Raw genomic sequence first — 18140 nt, 5'->3', positions numbered from 1 at the left:
ACGATTACAAGTTATCACTAGGATAATACATTATGATCAAGTAGGATTTATTCCAGGAATGCAGGGTTGGTTCAACATTAGGAAAACTGTTAGTATACTCAATTATATCAACAACAAACCCATCAGAAATCATAGGATCATATCAATAGATGCTGAAAAAGCTTTTGACGAAATTCAGCATCCATTCCTATTAAAAACACTAGAGAGTGTAGGAATAAATGAACTGTTCCTTAAAATAATTAGCAGTATCTATCTGAAACCATCAACAAGCATTATATTCAATGGGGAGAGGCTAGAGGCATTCCCAATAAGATCAGGGGTGAAAGAAGGTTGCCCATTATCACCACTACTATTCAATATTGTATTAGAAATGTTAGCATCAGCAATTAGAGAAGAGAAAGAAATTGAAGGAATTAGAATTGGGAAGGAAAAGACAAAACTCTCACTCTTTGCAAATGACATGATGGTCTACCTAGAGAATCCCAAGAAATCATCCAAAAAACTGCTGGAAACAATTAGCAATTTTAGCAAAGTTGCAGGTTATAAAATAAACCCTCATGAATCCTCAACTTTTCTTTATATGTCTAGCAAGATATAGCAGGAAGAGATAGAAAGAGAAATCCCATTCAAAGTAACCTCAGACAATATAAAATACTTGGGAGTCTATTTGCCAAGACAGACTCAGAATCTTTTTGAAAACAATTATAAAACACTTTTCACACAAATTAAATCAGATTTAAATAACTGGGCAAATATCAACTGCTCATGGATAGGTAGAACTAATATAATAAAAAAGACAATTCTACCAAAACTAAACTATCTGTTTACTGCCCTACCAATCAAAATTCCAAAAAATTACTTTAATGAGTTAGAAAAAATTGTGAGTAAATTCATATAGAGAAATAAAAAGTCAAGAATTGCCAGGAGCTTAATGAAAAAAAAGTGTAAAAGAAGGTGGCTTAGTCCTACCTTATCTAAAATTATATTATAAAGCATCAGTCATCAAAACTGTTTGGTATTGGCTAAGAAATAGCGTAGTGGACCAGTGGAATAGACTAGGTATAAAAGCAGGAGATGATTACAGTAATCTGCTGTTTGATAAACCTAAAGAGTCCAGCCATTGGGATAAAAACTCCCTCTTTGATAAAAACTGCTGGGATAATTGGAAGTTAGTATGGAAGAAACTTAGATTAGACCAACACCTCACACCCTTTACCAAGATAAGATCCAAATAGTTACAGGACTTAGACATAAAAAACAATACTATAAGCAAATTAGAAGATCAAGGAGTAGTTTACCTGTCAGATCTATGGAAAGGGGAGCAGTTTATGGCTAAGGAAGAGTTGGAGAACATCACCAAAAACCAATTAGATGATTTTGATTACATTAAATTAAATAGATTTTGCACAGATAAAACCAATGTAACCAAGATCAAAAGAAATGTAGTAAATTGGGAAACAATCTTTACAACTAATGATTCTGACAAAGCACTCATTTCTAAAATATACAGAGAACTGAGTCATATTTTTAAAACTAAAAGCCATTCCCCAATTGACAAATGGTCAAAGGATATGCAAAGGCAATTTACAGATGAGGAGATCAAAGTAATCCATAGCCATTTGAAAACATGCTCTAAATCATTAATTATTAGAGAAATGCAAATTAAAGCTTCTCTGAACTACCACCCCACATCTCTCATATTGGCCAATATGACCAGGAAGGATAATGATCATTGTTGGAAGGGTTGTGGGAAATCTGGGACACTATTACACTGTTGGTGGAGCTGTGAACTCATCCAACCCTCCTGGACAGCTATTTGGAACTATGCCCAAAGGGCAACAAAAATGTGCCTACCCTTTGACCCAGCAATACCACTACTGGGTCTATACTCTGAAGAGATGATGAAAAAGGGTAAAAACATTACTTGTACAAAAATATTTATAGCAGCCCTGTTTGTGGTGGCAAAGAATGGGAAATCAACTAAATGTCCTTCAATTGGGGAATGGCTTAGCAAACTGTGGTATATGTATGTCATGGAACACTATTGTTCTATTAGAAACCAGGAGGGTGGGGATTTCAGGGAAGCCTGGAGGGATTTGCATGAACTGATGCTGAGTGAGATGAGCAGAACCAGAAAAACACTGTACACCCTAACAGCAACATGGGAGTGATGTTCAACCTTGAAGGACTTGCTCATTCCATCAGTGCAACAATCAGGAACAATTTGGGGCTGTCTGCAAAGGAGAATGCCATCTGTTTCTAGATAAGGAGCTGTGGAGTTTGAACAAAGTTCAAGGACTATTCCCTTTAATTTAGAAAAAAAACAGATATCTTATTGTCTGATCTTGTCACCTCTTAGTCTTCTCTTCTTTAAGGATATGATTTCTCTCTCATCACACCCACTTTGGATCAAGGTACAACATGGAAACAAAGCAAAGACTGACAGAGTGCTTTCTGTGGGGGTGGGGTGGGGGGAGGGAAGCAAGATGGGGGGAAAATTGTAAAACTCAATAATATCTTTAATAAAAATTAATTAAAAAAAAAAGAAAATACCTCTTAAGTGTACTTACCTGCTCTCTTGAGAGAGTAGATTGATGCAAGCTGTGTATCCACAGCGCATGGCATAAACCAGAGGAGTGTTCTCATTGATGTCCCGAGGGCTGCTATCCGAGCCTAGCTGCAACAGCAACTGGACACAATCAGCCTTTCCTGCTGCTGCTGCCCAGTGGAGAGGTGTCCTTGGAGAAAAAAGGGAAGATGAAGTTTATGAGAATGAGTGATTCACAAAGGACTAGAAGTCAATTGCTTTTTAGGACCTTTACTGTGTATTGGCAATATGAATTTGGTAATGCAATTGGCAATGTATTCATTAGTTCCTACAGAATGGGGGGGGCATTTGAAATATTCCTTGAATAAAATGATTTGGGACCATTGCTACAAGAGAACAAGGAATACAGTAGTAAAGATACTTTTTGATTACAGAACCAAAGTTTTATTCAACAAATAATCACAAGTGGCAGCAGAACTGCAATGATTGCAACCATGAAACCATCATTTATATGATCAGTCAGAAAATGTTCTTGAGATAGGCAGAAGAAATACATTCAGAGAACTTTATCTTTCTGGACCTTGGTTTTCTAATCTGTAAAAATGAGGATTTAAACTGGGATCTTTAAAGAATCCCTTCTAGCTCTAAATCTATGATACTACTTTCTGAGGAGAAAAGTAGGTGTTTCTAGCAACTGATTCTTCTTCATTTACTTTTTCATCCCTTATCTGTTTTTTAACTGTCCCCTGCATTCATTCTATGTTTTGCTTTTTGTTACCAACAATTTCTTTATACTTCTCTATTTTTCTCTCCCTTCTGCTTCCCACTTTCTATCTCTTTGTCTGTCTCTCCCCAGCCCCATACCTCTTTTTCTCTCTCTCAAAGTAATTTACAGTGGTATATATAATAACTTGGACAATGTTAAATAATTAATTTATTGACATACAACAAAGTAAAACTTTTTACATTAAAAAATATTTTATTGTACAAAATGTCATCCTTTTGGTTACAATCACTTGTTTTTACAAATTTGTCATTAAGTTCACAAGATTTTAACACATCTAATTTTTTTTTGTCATGAAAGCACACATTGCATTAGATTTTAATTATTTAAAAGCACACCTTTGGCAAAAACTCCAATTTTCTAACTTTAACCTTGATTATAGACCATAAGTTTTCAAAGGAATTTCAATCAGGCAAGTTTCTAGTCTGTTTATATGCATCTTCATCACTTAGTTTTCTTAGTGTTTTTGTGATACTTGGCATGGCACCAGATAGATTTCATCTTCATTTGGAAATTTCCATAATTACAGAACAATTTTGTTTTCAGAATATCAATATATTTATCAAAATTCATCATTCCCTTAATGTAAATAAGACTTTTAGATCCCTTGAAAGTAAAACAAAAAAAATCATGCTGTATTTATTAAGATGATGGAGATCCCTATATCTTATGAACTCACCTGGACTTCTTCTGACTGACTATAGCTCTAAAATCAGCATTCTCTTAGTTCAGGTATAAGACTGGGACAAATCAAGGTTCCCCCAAGTTATGGAATAGTAACAGAGGAAGCTATTTTGCTCTAACACAGCAAGTATATAGTGACACATCTCTTTGGATGAGGTTCGCTTCAATTCCATCTGGACATAGTTCTGGTCACTCAGTCATCAGAGGGTGTTAGTAACTCATGGTCTTGGATATTACCCAGTCTGAGAGGTTTGGGGACCTTTTAAGTCCCTGGACCAAGAAACTGCTTCAAGGCATTTTGTATGGGGAAAGGAAGTTATGGCAGGGTCAGGCTACCCTATCTTGAATGCAAAAGCAATTTTCATTGGTAAAATCTGTCATTTTTCCAGTCTTTAGTACTCTAGGCTTTGTATTTTCTTGCTCTGGACAAGTCTTTTTTTTAAAAATTGGTTTTCTCCCTGCTCTTCTAATTTCAAGAGGCTTACATAACACTGCAGAGGAAGGAAAACAACCCTTTTAGCTGCCATGTGCCTCTGGAAGTTTGGTTCATTCTTTGAAGATCAATTGGACTCCTTTGAAGCAATAGTTCATCCATTCTAGGAGTTTGTTCTGTATTGTTGTTTCTGATTTTGTTGTGATTGATACTGTTTCATTGTGTGTTTGAATGATCTCTGAAATGCGACTTTCCCACACCAAAAGTGTAGCAAATATAAAAGTATTGTAATATGCTTTCAGAGCTACAACTTTGATGTATTTATTTGGAATAGTGACTATTTTTTTATTTTTATTTTTGCAAGGCAATGGGGTTAAGTGGCTTGCCCAAGGCCACACAGCTAGGTAATTATTAAGTGTCTGAGGCTGGATTTGAATTCAGGTACTCCTGACTCCAAGGCCGGTGCTCTATCCACTGCACCACCCAGCCACCTCTTGGAATAGTGACTATTCTTATTAATAAGACAACAGTAAAAACAAGAATGAAACACAGGTGGATGTCATGAAATCCATACTCAACTCAGAACAAACTATAGGTGGAGGAAGCTGACTGCTTCCCTTTTCATTTAGTTAAGATCAAATTTACGAGTCATCCTAAAGTTAGCAGAAGCACAATCTGGCAAGATCATTGCTGGCATAAAAGAAAACAATATCTAAATTCTTACATGTCCCAAGTAATTTGTACACCACTGTAAAAACTTATTTAAAAAACTAAACCCTCAAAATAATCCCTCCTTTTTTTTTGTACAAGTAGGTGTAATAGGGTTTCCAGTCTCTTTCATTCTATCTCCTTCTACATTGATTTCAGCAAGTATACATGTAAGGAGTAAGCATTTTCACATTTGTAGAGGAAAGATTAATTCAGTCACTGTCACCTGGTTGATTAAAATAAAATTGTGAATGAAACTCACTGTAGATCACTTAGCTTTACTTATAGACATGCTTTTTGAGAGACAGTGTGGGGTAGTGGAAAGCACCCTGGGGTACGGAGTTGGCAGATTTGAGTTTGAGATCTAACTCTAATGCTCATTAGTACTGTGACCTGACTTCCCTGACTCTCAGATGGACAAGAACTAAGCTCCTTATTGTGGTCTCTACAGCTGTGATCCTATGAAATATCTAATGGGGATGATGGAAATCGTACTGCTCCCTATACCTGTTTTAGAAGACTGCTGTGAAGATAAATGATGGGGATTGAATCTGTAATGTCAGAGATATATACACAGAATTTCTAGGTGGGGAAACTCCTCTTCCTTCCCTAGCTACCCCCCCCCCCCCCGGCAGATCAGAACTTCTCTTGCCTCTAAGACTTAGAATCTTCAAATTACCTACAGTACAGGTGTCAATCTTGTGACCTACTCCTGATTGCTTTTTGAATTAGGAAATTTTTAATGAAATAAATAAATACAATACAACGTGGATAATTTGTGATTTTTTAAGTCAATGCACAGCCAGTATGATACCCTGGCTAAGGCAATGAGAGGCTAAGCAACTTGCCCAGAGTCATAAAGCTGGTACATGTCAGATGTGGGAATAAATTCCCAGATTTTCCTGCCTCCAAGGCCAGCTCTCTCTCTCTCCACTGATGCCCTGGCACAGTGGCTCTATGTGAAGATCAAATGAGATGGAATCTGTAAAGTCCTTTGTGAGCCATAAAGCATTATATCAACCTAGATTGTTATTATTTCATGGCCACAAATTACTCTCTGGCCCCCAGCCAGTCTTGCAAAGGAACACTTTGGTAAGAGGGGAGACGTGGTTAGCTTAGTACACAGCACCCTGCTGGAAAAGCTAGTTGGCAATAACGTCATATTTGCTAACTGACAAGGCACTTTAAACACCCTGGTATGATTTGATCTTCATAATAACCTTGTGTGAAGAAAGTTGCACTTTTTAAAAAAATCCCAACTTGTGATTTTATTGGTTTAGGGATCTCCCAGTGTGGAATGCCCCTCTAGCTATGCATCAACACCTAGCTTGTTACCAGGATGCATTGGAGCCAACTCAAAACAACTTGACCTTTTGTTGAATTTTTGATATGAGCATTTACACTTCAGAAATAAGCAGATGCTATAAGTCTGGACTTGACTGATTGCTTTGTGGATTTTCCAGACAAATAAGTGAAGGAAAAAATGTTAATAATGCAGATTAATAAAAGCACAGATTGCATTTTCAGAGAGCTGGTTGTTAAACATTTACCAGTGACATAGTCTTAAAGAGATGCCTGGGGTTTTCTACTCAAGGCTTTTTAACTATAGCCAACCATACCATGCCAATCACAATACTGCTAGTGATATAACATATGATATAATGATAATGATATAATAATAGCTAACATTTATATGGTGCTTACTATGTACCAGGTATTAAAGGAAGTACTTTATAATTACTATCTCATTTGATCCTCATAATAATCCTGGGAAGTAGGTGCTAATATTATTCCATTTTACAGATGAGGAAACTGAGGCAGAGGTTAAGTGACTTGCCTAGGGTCACACAGTTAGTAAGAGTCCAAGACTGGATTTGAATCAAGGTCTTCCTGATTCAAGGTTTAGTGCTCTATCTATTTGTACATAGACAATGAGTAGTAAAGGTTTTCACATCAACATTGCCTTTTTTGTTTGTCTTACTGATAGAACATGACTGCAGTTATCTTTGTGAAAGCAAGTAAAAGGACAGTGCAGGGTGTATGAATTCAGGTAATGTCTGATGATCTGGAAATAACCTGAGACTACTCATATTGTTTGGGATAAAAGATGGAAACCTAGCAATTTCTTTCCACATCAAACATTTCTTGGAAATAGAACAATTATTCCCATCCCCAACCCGCATGTGAATTTAATTGACACCCAGGATCTAATAAAACATGGTCAGTCAATGAAAATGCTCATCTCCAGTTTGACATCCTGAGATATAGAGCACACTTTATAGCCCTTTGGTTGTTGCCATGGATACCTGTCATCCACATCCAGAGCCTGTAGGTTGCAGTCCGGGACTTTTGCCAGTTCGCTGATAATGTCACTGTAACCTGCTGCAGCAGCAATATGCACACATGTCTTTCCATTCTCATCATCATAGTTGATGATGGACTGGCCCTCATGATGGCTCAGAATGATGGAGCACAGAATTTTGTTTCCACTCTGGAAAGAGAGGGTAAGAAAGCCTATTATCTCAGTGAGCAAAGTATCCTTTCCCTTCTCATTTGTTGCATTTCTGAAGGCAAAAATAGTGACTCTTCCTTGTCCATGCCATTTCACCAGTTTGTGCTTTCAAGCCTTTCCCAAGTTATCTTCTCATATGTCAGAACTACATTTGCAATAATAATTGTGGTTGCTGTTTATTCCTTTAAGTGATGTCTGACTCTTTATGACTCTATCTGGGATATTCTTGGCAGAGATCCTAGAATGGTTTATCATTTCTTTCTCAAACTCATTTTACAGATAAGACAAACTGAGGTTGAGTGAGTTACACAATAATGTCAAGAACTAAAATTTATACAGAGTTCTAAGATTTATTAAGCACTTTATTTATTTTTTAGGTTTTTGCAAGGCAATGGGGTCAAGTGGCTTGCCCAAGGCCACACAGCTAGGTAATTATTAAGAGTCTGAGGCCAGATTTGAACCCAGGTACTCCTGACTCCAGGGCTAGTGCTCTATCCACTGTGCCACCTAGCTGCCCCTATAAAGTGCTTTATGTTCATTATTTTACTAAGGGTATCACAGAAACCCTGTGAGATAGGTATGACAGGTATTATCTTCATTTCAAATTTGAGGAAGCTGAGACGTAAAGTGACTGCACAGCTATTAGGAGTGAGCCTGATTTTAATTTATATCCCTATGACTCCAACCCTGACTTTCTATGATTATTTATGCTTCCTGAAAGTTACACAAGTACACCAAACTGATCCAATTATTCAATGGAACGAATAACATGTGGTATCACTGGTCCTGAATAATCATTTTAATTTTTAAAAAATTGCTTATTTTCATTGATTCATTCATCTATAACTCTGTCTGGGTCTCTCTCTCTCTCTCTCTCTCTCTCTCTCATAACCCTATGATTTCATTAGTATAAAGAATTCATATTAGGAAAACTCCCTTTACCAGTGCAGTTCTGCACCTATTCTGTAACTTACAGTCTTGGAGAATTAGTTTCCTAGAGTGTTGAGGATTTAAGCTATATAACTGGTTTTTGTATTGAACCCTCAAAAGGATTCTTTAGTATTCAGGCCATTTCTCAACAGTTACACAGGGAGACTGCCTGAGATAGCATACATGTTACAGGCAGGATGCAAGCCTTGATATAGATGTGAGGACTAAGAGTTGAAGTGACTGATGTAGAGAACTTTACAGAGATCTGAGTATTAGTTCTGGATCTACTTTGGCTACCTCTATGTCCTTGAGCAAATCTTTACACTCTCTGGGACATAGTTTTCTCCTCTGGAAAGCGAGGCAGTTGGACTAATTTATCTTCCACGGTCCCATCCAGCTGTAACAACCTATTAAGAGTCTTGCTTTATACTGGTCAACATCCTCCTCAGGAAGAAAAATAATAATATTTGACATTTGTATAGCCCTGAAATTTAGGAACCACTTCCAACCACTGTTTCACCCCTTCAGTTTTCTGTGCACTAAATAGTTCTAGTTTGCTTAACTTCGATCATAGGTTATAAGATTTATATCAGAAAAAAAGAACTTCATTTTACAGAAGGTAAAGTTGAGGCCCAAGAAATGACTAGTCCAAGGCTGTACAGATAGTAAGTCATTGAGTCAAGTCTTCTGAGGCCAAATCCGGAGGCCTTTCTGCTCCATCATGGCTGCCCTGCATGTTCCTATTGAATCATCTTAAATTTTTCTCTCTCAAAACATGGAACTCAATACAACAAATGCATTCTCATTGGGACTTGCTTCCAGACTCTTACATATTTTATTCTTATTGATACAGTTAAAAATCTCTCTGTTGGGCACAATTCCAGTTCTAAAGCGTAATCAATCTACCATGAGCTGCCCCTGCTTCTCGGCACATGACTAGGCTGGGATCCCCTTACCTACTGTCAGCACAGTTAGCCTTTTCTTCCTCAGCACCATGTTGGGACAGACCATGATCCTGCTTGGGATGAAAAGCTTCTCTAATTTATTAGGGTCATTTAAAATTTTGTGGCATAATGAAAAAAGTTCTAGAGTTGGAGAGGACAGAGGAGGAATCTGGATTCAAGTCTTTCCTCTGTTGCTTACTCTGTAACCATGGCCAGATAGATCACCTTGCTAATCTTGAGTCTCAGTTTTCTCATGCTCAAACATACCTCACTGGATTTGTGTGAAGATCAAAGATCGTAAAGACACATAAGCAACACAAAGGGCTACATAAGGATCAACTCTGTCCAGCTCTAGTTTGAACTGGCTATGAAATCCCATTCTCAGGATCATTTTGTGATCCATTTATCCTGTATTAATTTTATAATTGGAGGCAGCTAAGTGGCTCAGGGGACAGAGCAGGGAACCTGGAGTCAGGAAGGCCTGGCTGCAAATCCTGTCTCAGACACTGATTAGCTGTTTGACCCTGGGTAAGTCACTTAACCTCTGTTTACAGCTCAAGAACTCTAATTTTCTCACTAGTTCCATCCTTCCCTCTTATGAAAGTAGCAAAGAATAGTGAAAGAATCCCAAGGCAGGGGCCTGTTGGTAAATGTTTTGTAACAAATTGGGATAGAGAAGGGAAAAAATGCATGCATGGCATGTTTTTAATTTTAATCATCATCCATTACTTTCTAAAGTCTAGAGAATGAAAAAAACAACAACAAATCAAGCCCTCATTTGTAGCATTTACTGATTTCCCAAGTGTAAATATTCATTTGGAAAATGTAATTATCAACTGTTGTGAGTGATCCAAACTGGCTCGAGTATACCTCTGCCGGAAAGGCACTGGGGTGAAAGGGGAGCTGAGGAGCAGCAAAGAGCCCAAGAAAACTGCTAACTGGTTAATTTGCTTCTGAATCTAACAGGTACAGGATCAGTGGGGGCCAAGATTTGTCCTTATTATAGGAAGAGTAGCAGCTGCCCCACCAAAAATTTTACTTTGCACATACTTTCATGTACTTCATCTTTGTAATTTGCCTTCATAAGCAAATAAACTACTTGAGAGTAGAATCTGTTTAATTTTTGAATTTGTAACCTGGGTGTCTGATGTATTTTATCCACATATAAGTAAATACTTTCTAAATTAAATTAACAGTGAAAGACCTCTCTGTTTTTCCAAATATCTTCCCCACCTTCAAAAAAGTTAATATGCATTATGTTGTGCTCTTTTGGGTGTTCCAAGATCAGTGGATAATTTGTTCCAATACTGTATTTAAGTAGTCTTTCCTTCCTGCATTGAATTCTTAAAATCGATGGCTAATGGTTTTTCAATATCAGCTAATGTCCTGAATTCTCTAGAAGACTTGTGTACTAAGTTGAACCAGTTAACATTTTAAGTCACTCTGGTCAATTTTTTTTATTTTTAACTTCACCTTTTAAGGTATCTTACTCTCTGACTATTTGATCAGTGTTTTGAGAAAACCTAAAACTTATTTTTAAAAAAGTTATGATATCAGCATCCAGTTTTGTGGTGGTAGTTGTTGTTTTTAAACAATCAATAATCAAATGGGAGGGGATGGGAAACCACAAAAAAAGTTGCCAGTAGCAAAAATAATTTGGAGACAATGTGCCTTGTTTCTATTTCTAAGAAGGAGGAGGGAATTCAGAGCTGGCACAATGATTCATATATTGCCTTAGTCCTGTTTTCATATGAAAAACAACTCAGTCTTATTTTTTTTTTATGTTAAAGAGGAAGCCAGGTGCTCTGAGGCTCAGAAGGATGAAATCTAGGGATGAAAATCTTCCTTTCTCTCTTTTCTCCCCATTTCCTTCACTGTTCTGAACCAATTGACAGCTGCCTAACATTCAATGAGCATTTCAATTTGTGTCCAGTAACAGGGTGGGGGGAGAAGATAAAAAAAAATTGAGATAAGATACCTGCTTTCATAATCCCTAGTAAGATTTAGGTGAGTCATGTAGAGATGATATTATAATATAACCTTTTAGTCCTTTCTATCCTTCCCACCAATTTAATCCAGCAGTGGGGATTTCTGATTTTCATCCTAGAAGCCTGGTATCAACTTTCATATATAAGAACAACTAGGATTAATTTTTTCTAGTTCAAATGTATTGCTGCCTTCTCCATGAACTCTTATCTGAGACTCCTAATAATCCATGACCTTTCCCCTGTTTAACCTAATATTTTATTGTCTTTGAACTGCTCTGGTAAAGTTATTGGGTTATTGTGTACTATGACCATTTATAGATATGCTTTTCTCTAGATCATATGCTTGATCTGGGCAAGGACTGTGTCCCATCTGAACTTCATTTCCACCAATGCTCAACACAGTACCCTGCCTACATCAGTTGTGCGTTGATCAACTATGATGGACTGAGTCCCTCGCAGCAGTTCAATGAGCAAAGAAAGGCAGAGAGGGGCCAAGTCTATTACAATTGATCAATACACAGTGTTGCTGTTTATGTGTGCAATGTGGTTCTGCTCATTTCATTCATCATTAGTTCATGTAAGTATTTGGAAAAAAAATGTTTAAGAAAGAATACTTGACCTATTCTAACAGATGGCTAAGTGACTGGAATGGTCATGGAATCAGTATTGATCCAGAGATCCGCTTACTTTCTCTCTGGATAAATGTACCCTGAAAACCCTCCTTTTCGAAAATATATGATAACACATATATCATATATATAAATTATATAAGGTATATATGCATATACATAATACCCACATATATACACATACATAATTGGGGCAGCTAGATGACTCAGGACTAGAGCAAGGAGTTTCAACCTGACCTTAGACACTAGGTGTGTGACCCTGGGTAAGTATTCTCTTCACTCTGTTTGCCTTAGTTCTTCATCAGCAAAATGGGTTGGAGAAGGAAATGACAACTCACTCTAGTATCTTTTTTTTAGGATTTTGCAAGACAAATGGGGTTAAGTGGCTTGCCCAAGGCCACACAGCTAGGTAATTATTAAGTGTCTGAGACTGGATTTGAACCCAGGTACTCCTGACTCCAAGGCCGGTGCTTTATCCACTACGCCACCCAGCCGCCCCTCACTCTAGTATCTTTGCCAAGAAAACTCCCAATGGAGTCATGAAGAGTTGGGCACAACTAAAACAACTGAAAATATATAAAATTATATGGTTATATTATTATTTAAATGCATTATTTTATTCTATCCAGTTGAAGAATCTGTATCATCCTCCATAAAACCTTGCTGTGATCCCTCATGGCATGGAGGGGGTCCTAGCCTCTGGAAGGTAGAAAAGGGAGCTATAATAGGAATGGGAACATCAGGTATCCACCTTCATACCATTGATGTCCACATCACTGATTTGTAGCTCAACCCTGTACCCTCATCCAGCTCTTTGCTGCTCTTATGACCCTACTCTCATTCTTGGGGTCTTGATATTATAGTACTTTTCTTCTGTGGGGGAGAATCACCTCCTCTCACCCTCAGCTTCTGTAGCAATGCAAGTGGTTTTCTTTGGGATATGATCTGCCCTCTTTCATAGGACAACTCTCCATGTTTAGACCATGTCTTGTACTGTACACACACACACACACACAAACACATACACTCACTTCTCTACATCACTGCCAGTTGCCAGTCATCCTCACCCCTTCCTCTCTCCACATCTCAGGTGAAAAGTATTTCCAATTAGGAATTATCAAATTCTGATAAATTCTGTTTAATTTTGTCTCTGAGTTCTGTGATTGTTTGCCACTTGTCCCAGAACCAACCTAACTTAACTCTTCAAAAGTTTGGCTAATAATATTAATAATAATATTATTATAAAAATACTATAAATATAAAACAATTATAGTTAACATTTCTACAGTGATTATTACATACCAGACCCTATACTAAGGCATTATTATCTCATATGAGCTTTAGAACAAACTTGTGAATTAGATACTATGATTATCTGCATTTTCCAGATGAAGAATCGGAGGCAGACAGAGGCTGGTTTGACTTGCCCAGGTTTTCCTGATTCCTGGGCTCTATATATTGAGTCACTTGGCTACCAATGATCTTTTTTTCATTCTTTCAACAGCAGTAATGATAAACTGCCTCCTAAGGCCTAGAGGGGGTTTGGATCAGGGTATATGGAGAAAGAGATGCAATCATGAACCATTTTAAATTCTAATGTGCTGATTCATGGCATGAATCTAAGTGCACTCTGTGATTCTGCTTTTTTAGGCCCAGTCCTATCAGTCAGATGCAGCTAGAGATCCTGGGAAGGCAGCTTGGGACTTTAGAATTAGCATTAGAACTGGGTTGGTGTTCAAAGTCTGCCTTTAATTCTTTACTGCCAATATGACCTTGGTCAAATCATTTAGCCTCCCTTGGTTTCCTCATATGTAACAAATGAGGGGTCCCTGGTCTTTGATCCTATGAGAAAACCCTCCTGGGGAATGTTGGATTAGATTTTGTAATTTGTACACTGCAGAAGGAAGGTGAAAATCTGGTGCTTTGATTTAACTGTCTACCAGTGGGAGACTCTAGTTAAGGGACTTTCTTTTTTTTAGAATTACACACAACTCTGCCAAAGCATCTCAAAGAACAGTGCTCTATGATGACTTCTCAAAAGCATTGGAGAAAAGTCTGGAATTATAATAGCTAACATAATGAAACAATTTAAGGTTTATAAAGCATTATATATATGCATATATATAAATTTTTGTATATACATATATACATACATATATATGTATATATATATATATATATATATATATATATATATATATATAAATATATAATTTGTCCACATGAGGTGGGTACTATCACTGTTCCCATTTTACAGATGAGAACATGAGGCTGAGAGAAGATAAGTGACTTGCCCAGGTTCATACCCCTAGTAAATGTCTGAGGAGAGATTCAAGGCCAGGTCTTCCTGACTCAAGTCATTGCTACCTCCCCCAAACCATAATGTCTCATGGTGGTGGAGATCTATAACTAGTCATAAGCTGCAGACCAATGAACTTGAAATATCCATTACACACTTACTCATTATCTCTGCTGAAGTTCAGAGTGAAACTAGAAACCAGAGCTTCAAGGCCTGAGAGTATGACCAAGGCTAGGGAGTCTAGAGGTGTAGGCATGGGTAGGAAGAAAAAATGCTTAAGTTTAACTATTTAGTAGGGTATTATTTTTATCCTTTATTTTTATAAAGGACCTATGATATCATGGGTGATCTAAGTTGAATTGACTTTGGGGAAACTAGGTGGCACAATGGACAGAGCACCGGCCCTGGAGTCAGGATGAACTTGAGTTCAAATCCAACCTCAGACACTTAATAATTACCTAGCTGTGTGACCTTGAGGAAGTCATTTAAACCCATTGCCTTAAATAAATAAAATTAGAAAATTTTTTTTAAAAAATTGAATTGACTTTGAGTGAGGCAGGGTTTCACAAAGTCATCAGCCTCAATCAAAATCCAGTGGCAGGTCAGAAGTCAAGATGATTGGATTGGCCTGTAATGCAGTGGATGACTTTGGAGGCTTTGATGTCTGACCAAACTTGGATTGCCCCTGCTTTGGTTGTCTTCATGATTGTTGGAATGAATTGTTCTCAGTCATTCATTCCATCAAAGGAAAGTCTTCACATACAGACACCCCCAAATTGACCAATGAGTTTTAGTCCTATCAGTTACCCTTAGCCTAGGTTAGCCCAGCTGCCAAAGACAGTTTTACTGAGTGTGGTGGTTGCACATAGTTTCTTGGATCCACAGGTGAGGGTTGAGTGCCACCAAATGTGGATAAACAGCCTTAAAAAGAGCTTGGCAGGGCCTCACCTCATCTCAGAGGTACTTGTCCTCCCTGAATACCTCATAAGTATGGTGTCATAGATAGACTACCAAACTTGGAGTAATTAATAATAATAATAATAATAATAATAATAATAATAATAATAATAATAATATTAATGGGAATTTTTAACATGATTGAACATTTTCAAATAATTTGCACATTTAACATGATCTGAACTATGTCATATTGCTTGCTGCTTTGGGGAGGGTGGAGGGAGGGACAAGAGAAAGAAAAATTTGAAACTCAAAATTTTATGAACATGAATGTTGAAAACTTTCTTTACATGTAATTAAAAAAAATCACTAAAAGTGATGTTGATCCATATTGGTAGAAGGGTTTCTCTCATGAGGAAGTTTCCTATTTCAGTGACATCACAGTAGTTACATGATCTTTATTTCTCTCCCCTCCCCCATTCCATTAATTAATAGAACCAAAATTAATAGAACCAAAATCAGAGTTCTGATATTATGGTTAGAAATAAGGAATCTGAAGCAAGATTACTGAAGCTAGAGACCCCTGCTCAAAACTAGACTCAGGGACCAGGGATGTTCCTAAGCCAGAAAGACAATCAATGGAAGTGAGACAATTAAATTGCCCTAGACAATTATTTATTGACCCAATAAAACCCTGAAAACATCTGCTTTTTTTACATGAACTGATCTGATCAAAAGCCTTCTAAGACAGATTAGTTCGGAGGGTAGTTGTAAATGGACTAAGGTTTTATATTTTTTCTCTGGTGCACATCATTTTATTATTGATATTATTTCACTGTCAAAGTACCTTTTAGAAAAATGCACTTTTCCTGAGGATCACTTTTTAATTTGGTTTATTTTTTCTTTTGCTTTGTCTGAGATCATGATCACTTTTTAATTTAATTTAATTTTATTTAAAAATTATTTTTACCCCAGCTACATGCGAAAGCAAGTCTCAACATTTACTTCCAAAACACTGAGTTTCAAATTTTTTCCCTTACTCCCACTTCACTCCCTCCATTAAGAAAGTAAGTTACTTGGTATAGGTAAAAAAATGTGTAGCCATGAAACACATTACAATATTCATGTTGTAAAAGTAAACATCCCCCCCCCACTAAGAAAGAGAAATCTCAAGAAAAATAAAGTGAGGAAAAAATAAGTGTGCTCCTGTCTGTTTTATATTTCAACCATGAAATCTTGAAACCATGTTCAAGATACAGTTTGTATCCAACAAAAAATAAAAAATGTTCTTTTATAAATTTTTGCTCAGGGACTTGTGAGCACAGTTTAATTTTTAAATCACTATCAGTTAAATATATATGTGAGCTAATTATGTCTAAAGCAGTCAGCAATGGCCCCATACTCATGATGTGTCAAGACAGGTCTAGCTCTCATCTCACTGAGGGCTAAAGTGGGGATGAAAAAGTAGGAAAGATCATCTCAGTTACAATCTGACTAATTTCAATTGGACCATCCTGGAGATCACTACAAATGAGTTGCTGTACAGAAACAGGGTCCTGATACTGGGTAAGGAAGGCACTCTGGTCAGTGAGCTCCATGCCAGAGCTGTGTCCAGCCAGTGTCCAATCTGTTTGCCAGGTCAAGTCGATCTCCACCAATTCTTTCCTCTTCTCTCTTTCTTTTTAATTTTTTATCACTATTTTCCTTTAAATTTCTTGGCAATCTAGGTTTTTAACTATGAGAAGAAAGTAATCAACCTTTCCTGAGAAACCGATTGAAAGACCAGTCCTCCTAAAAACCCCCACCAAATGGTGACAGTATGATTTGAGGAAGGAGGAAATGTTGTTCACTTTATAAAATCCATTTATCACAAAGTTGAAAATTGACCACAGCAACCCAGACATTGTGGAAAGGGGGAACGTGCAATACAAGATCACAATGGTCCCTGACATGAAGTGTTAGGGAAGGTTAGCAAATTGAGACTCTAGAGCTCTAATTTTTGTCATTTTTCAACCATTAAATAGGGTGAGTAATTATGAAACAGCTGCAGCATCATAAAAATCACAGATTCCTAGAAGTGGGAGGACCCTCAGAGGTTATCTACTTCAACCAATCATCATCAGACTTCCTTGAAGTAAGCTAATGATAATAAATGCTTTCCCTCTTTTCCAAGACAATCTGTTCTATTTATGAGGGTCAGTTTGGATCAACAGGAAGTTTTTCATTTTAGTTGTTTAAAAATCTACTTTCTGCAGCTGAGTTTTAATGATTCATTTTTGACTCTTCCCCTTCATTCTTCACATACAATTAATCTCCAAGGTTTGTCAATTCTATCTCTGTATCTCTTACACACACACACACCTCCTTTTCTTTACTCTATATTTTTCATTCCCTCCTCACCTCTTACTTTTCTACTGCAGTAAGCTTTCTGATTGATCTCTCTGCCCTCAGTCTCTTTCCTCTCTAATCCATCCTCTACACAACTCCCAAAATGAGTTTCCTTAAGCATAGATCTGATTATGTAGCATCCTTGCTTAAGAAGGATAAGTGACTATCCTCTGGGAGACATTTAAAAGCTTTCACAATCAAGTTGATGTCCCCCAAGTCTCCCACCCTCCCCCATGTCATTCTCTCCCTCAACCAAACTGTTCTCCCCACCCTGCTCTGTCTCTGCTTCTCTGCTCAGACTTTACCTCCACCTACTCTGCACCAGTGAACTGAACTCCTGTACAAGTTCTTTTTGTCTGATTTTGCCTGGCCCAGGTCTCCACACCTCTTCTCACC

At 37.3% G+C, this 18140-nt stretch overlaps 1 protein-coding gene across 1 annotated transcript in view; it reads right to left on the bottom strand.

Moving 5' to 3' along the window:
- Nucleotides 1-18140, bottom strand: part of ANKRD55 (ankyrin repeat domain 55) — a 100560-nt gene that overhangs the window by 29771 nt on the left and 52649 nt on the right. The window contains exons 7-8 of the mRNA XM_074201993.1: nucleotides 7464-7648; nucleotides 2571-2738 (exon numbers count right to left, since the gene is read on the bottom strand). Coding sequence (XP_074058094.1) covers nucleotides 2571-2738; nucleotides 7464-7648 — 353 coding nt within the window. The remainder of the gene's footprint in view (nucleotides 1-2570; nucleotides 2739-7463; nucleotides 7649-18140) is intronic.

The sequence above is a fragment of the Macrotis lagotis genome, chromosome X (genome assembly GCF_037893015.1).
Source record: "Macrotis lagotis isolate mMagLag1 chromosome X, bilby.v1.9.chrom.fasta, whole genome shotgun sequence".
NCBI classification, from domain to species: Eukaryota; Metazoa; Chordata; class Mammalia; order Peramelemorphia; family Peramelidae; genus Macrotis; species Macrotis lagotis.
Note: the sequence above shows the minus strand (reverse complement) of the source record. Positions and strands in the feature narration are given on the sequence as shown.